The sequence below is a fragment of the Primulina eburnea genome, chromosome 14 (genome assembly GCF_022965805.1).
Source record: "Primulina eburnea isolate SZY01 chromosome 14, ASM2296580v1, whole genome shotgun sequence".
Lineage (NCBI taxonomy): Eukaryota > Viridiplantae > Streptophyta > Magnoliopsida > Lamiales > Gesneriaceae > Primulina > Primulina eburnea.
In genome coordinates this window covers 24,285,230-24,288,784 of record NC_133114.1, presented here as the reverse complement: position 1 = coordinate 24,288,784, position 3,555 = coordinate 24,285,230, and the positions used below count along the sequence as shown (strand labels likewise).

General features: G+C 35.0%; 1 protein-coding gene and 1 long non-coding RNA gene across 2 annotated transcripts; both read left to right on the top strand.

Annotated features, from left to right (window-relative positions):
* The first annotated feature begins 578 nt into the window (after positions 1 to 578).
* LOC140812936 (protein STAY-GREEN homolog, chloroplastic-like) lies at positions 579 to 3,281 on the top strand. The gene is made up of 4 exons (XM_073171318.1): positions 579 to 873; positions 964 to 1,137; positions 1,825 to 1,992; positions 2,609 to 3,281. Exons 1-4 carry the CDS (start codon positions 745 to 747, stop codon positions 2,966 to 2,968), a joined length of 831 nt encoding a protein of 276 aa, XP_073027419.1. The 5' UTR covers positions 579 to 744; the 3' UTR covers positions 2,969 to 3,281.
* LOC140812937 (uncharacterized) lies at positions 1,988 to 2,589 on the top strand. Its single transcript, XR_012113794.1, has 2 exons — positions 1,988 to 2,088; positions 2,222 to 2,589. It is a non-coding gene; the product is annotated as an uncharacterized lncRNA (long non-coding RNA).
* Positions 3,282 to 3,555: the final 274 nt, after the last annotated feature.

Below are 3,555 nucleotides of genomic sequence, written 5' to 3'. Positions count from 1 at the left end.
GAGCCGGCCCATTTACGTGGTCCGCTTTTAACCATGCAATGCCACAACTGTTGCCTTCTTCCCTCCTAAGTTTGAATCATTGAAGCAAACCCTCTCCCTCCCAATGACATTATATAATATATCGTCTATTTTATATAGTATAATATATTAAAAGTAAGTATTTTTTGAAACGGCTTCGATTCAATAAGTTTTGTTGAGACTGTTTTATAATCTGTATTTATTAGACGAGTCGACTCGACTCATATCTAACATGAAAATTAATATTTTTCACGTAAAACTAATATATGAGTTGAGTTAAAGATAACTTATAAAATTAAACTAAAACAGTTTAACGAAAAGGCAAATACTTATATGAGACGGTGTCACGGGTCGTATTGATGAGACATATCTCTTATTTGGATCATCCATGAAAAAATATTGTTTCTTATTGTGAATATCGATAGAGTTGACCCGTCTAACAGATTAAGTACACAATCTAACGAAAATTTACGCCAAATATTAAATATTTATAGAAGTGAAATCAATATAAAATGGAGCACAAATTTCTTTCCCTTTCTTAATTAGTATTAATTTGACACGCATCTACTACTCGCATCACTCTCGCATAAAGTTCCACGTTTTAAGCGAAGCTTGTACGCTTTCCCAAGCTTACCATAATCTCACCAGACAGCCGGAGAAAATCCCTCTCTGAAATACCAAACTCTTTCAATAAAACTTGTCGATCTCCTCTCCCAAATCTTTGCTATGGGTGCTCTAACTCTGGCTTTGGTACTCCCTTCAAAGCTCAAAATACAGCCCTTTTCTGAAGAACAACCATTCTTCTCTCTTCACAGAGCAAGAAGGAGATGTTCCACCAAGAAGAAGCAGTCCGCAGTAAGGGGTTTGTTTGATCTTTTTTCCCTTGAAAACATATTATTTCATATATGTTTTTTCAATTTTTTGTTTGTTGAATACAATTATCAGGTTGCGAGATTATTTGGGCCAGCTATATTTGAAGCATCGAAGCTGAAAGTTCTGTTCGTTGGAGTTGACGAGAAGAAACACCCCGGAAAGCTTCCAAGAACTTACACACTTACACACAGTGATATCACATCCAAGCTCACTCTTGCTATATCTCAAACCATCGATAATTCACAGGTTAATATTTTTGTTATGATATTATTCATTCAGGTTAATGATGGGATTATTGATATTTACCATTTTTATAATTTTTATTTTAAATTTAATGGGAAACATGGGAGATCTCACAGGTATTATTTTCATGTATCTGTCGGTATTCAAGATTATTCGAGAAAAGTTGGAAAGCGTGCAAGTAGATGGTGTTTTATTTATTTAATTATAAATTCCCTAACAAAGACAAGAAAGTGGAATATGTCGGCCTTCATTTATCGATTTCTTTACATTTTTATATTATTCGAAAATTTGTGAAATTATGAAAACATGAATCGTGGCTTTTGCAATTTGCATGTTTTTTTTGTTGTTTTCCGTCAGGTTGATGGTCCATTCATGGTCGTAGTTTTCAAATTTGTATCTTTTTCTGTTTTATTATCTTAGTATAAAAATAAGGGCATGACATAAAAAATTATTGACGAGTATATGTTTGATGTCAATTCGGTGAAAAGGGACTAAAGTTAGGCAAAAAAATGTGTAAATTAGTAGATTAAGATCGAAATAATATTATCATTGGATGTAGTTAAGTTGTGTGACATAAAAAATTATTGACGAGTATATGTTCGATGTCAATTCGGTGAAAAGGGACTAAAGTTAGTAAAAAATGTGTAAATTAGTGGATTACGATCGAAATAATATTATCATTGGATGTAGTTGCAAGGGTGGTACAACAGATTACAGAGAGATGAAGTGGTGGCGGAGTGGAAGAAGATCAAAGATAAAATGTCACTCCATGTTCATTGTCACATAAGCGGCGGCCATTTCTTGTTGGATATGTTTGCGAGGCTCAGATTCTACATTTTTTGCAAAGAACTTCCCGTGGTAAATATTATACGTTGCTTTTCTTATATTCCATTTATATATTATTTAGGATCGAGAGTTTTTTCCTTGAAAATTTTCATTTAAAGATAAAGTATTGTTTGGTACAATAATTGTCGGTAGAGCGATCGAACCGTGGTGCTTGAGTTGTTGTGCAGTTTAAAAGATTTGAGTCGCACCATTACCACCAGCTATAGTTTTTGGTAAAGCGGCAAGCGCTCGGTCCTACAAGTATTTTTTATTTCTGAAAAGGATTTGAAAAAAGAAGGATTTAAAATGACCCCGAGAATTTGAAATGTCTTGGCCTCTTTGGCAGTACACCTTAGAATTGAGAATGATGTGTGTGAAGATTACCCGAATTATATGAATGAACACGGATATGAAATTCGAATCCGGGACCGAAAAAAAATCCAAATGTAGTCCAAGACGCTTTTGTAAAAATTCGTCCTGTAGTTTGGCAAGGTTTTAGCCATCTAGTAGGCCAATATTAGATGTAAGTAAGCATAATTTGACTAATTGAAAGACGATCTTTCGATGTTTTTCCGCAGATTATTTCGAGTAGAGATACTTCAGTTAAATATATGATTTATTAAAAAATTGGGGAAAAAATATTTATTAGGTTTTGAAGGCATTTGTTCATGGAGATGTGAACTTACTCAACAATTACCCAGAGCTACAAGATGCACTGGTTTGGGTATATTTCCACTCCAACATCCCAGAATTCAACAAGATCGAGTGTTGGGGCCCTCTGAAAGAGCCAGCTTCTCCCTCCATACCGGTCGATTCCGACAAGATTTCGCTTGTAAGCAGTATCGACCTTAAACAAGTGGACACTCCGAAGCCATGCCAAGAGCCATGCAAATGCTGTTTCCCACCAATCACCTTGGTCTCTGGTTGGCCCGCTGCCCCTAATCAGGCTGATGGGATCATCTCCATTGGCTTGGACAGCCCGAATAAAGTCGTCTCCGGCGAGTCTTGACTACCACATTATTTCTGCCGTTCGAGGTTGTAGTGGCACGGTTGGTTTTTCGAGATCTATTTGATCCTCGATGTATAAAATGTTGGGTTTTAGGTATATTGGGTAGATACGGTAGGAAACCGCACCTTATGTTTAAGGTAAAAGGTGTGATAATGATTTATTGTTAGAATGATTCAAGTGAAAGACAAGTTCCACGTGAAATTTGTAGGCATATATACCATAATGATTGGACGTTGGATTCAAGGTCTTGTAAATATTATACGTCTGTGTTAATTTATATGTTGATTTAATGTACATGGGGTTTTTTTATGCACATTTTGTGTTAGATTTGGTAGATTTCAAATAATTTATTTTAAAATAAAGTACTATATTGCTATGATTTGGTAGAGTTGTAAAAGAAAATTCAATAATATCGAAGTAGATGACACTCGACCTGTTTTCATGAGATTTTCGGGAAAAATCTATTGCTGTCCTAGAATGGGAAAATCCCCAAAAAAAAAAAAATGATTCCCAAGTACACATCTTGTAACATGTAAGTCGTCAAATTTTGGTCAATATAGGACTTTGTCTGCTCCATATTTGTAAAG

Coding starts and splice junctions, on each gene's coding strand:
- LOC140812936 (XM_073171318.1), top strand. CDS start 745: ATGGGTGCTCTAACTCTGGCTTTGGTACTCCCTTCAAAGCTCAAAATA. Junction 1,138..1,824: donor AAACCATCGATAATTCACAG/GTTAATATTTTT, acceptor CATTGGATGTAG/TTGCAAGGGTGGTACAACAG. Junction 1,993..2,608: donor TTTGCAAAGAACTTCCCGTG/GTAAATATTATA, acceptor AATATTTATTAG/GTTTTGAAGGCATTTGTTCA.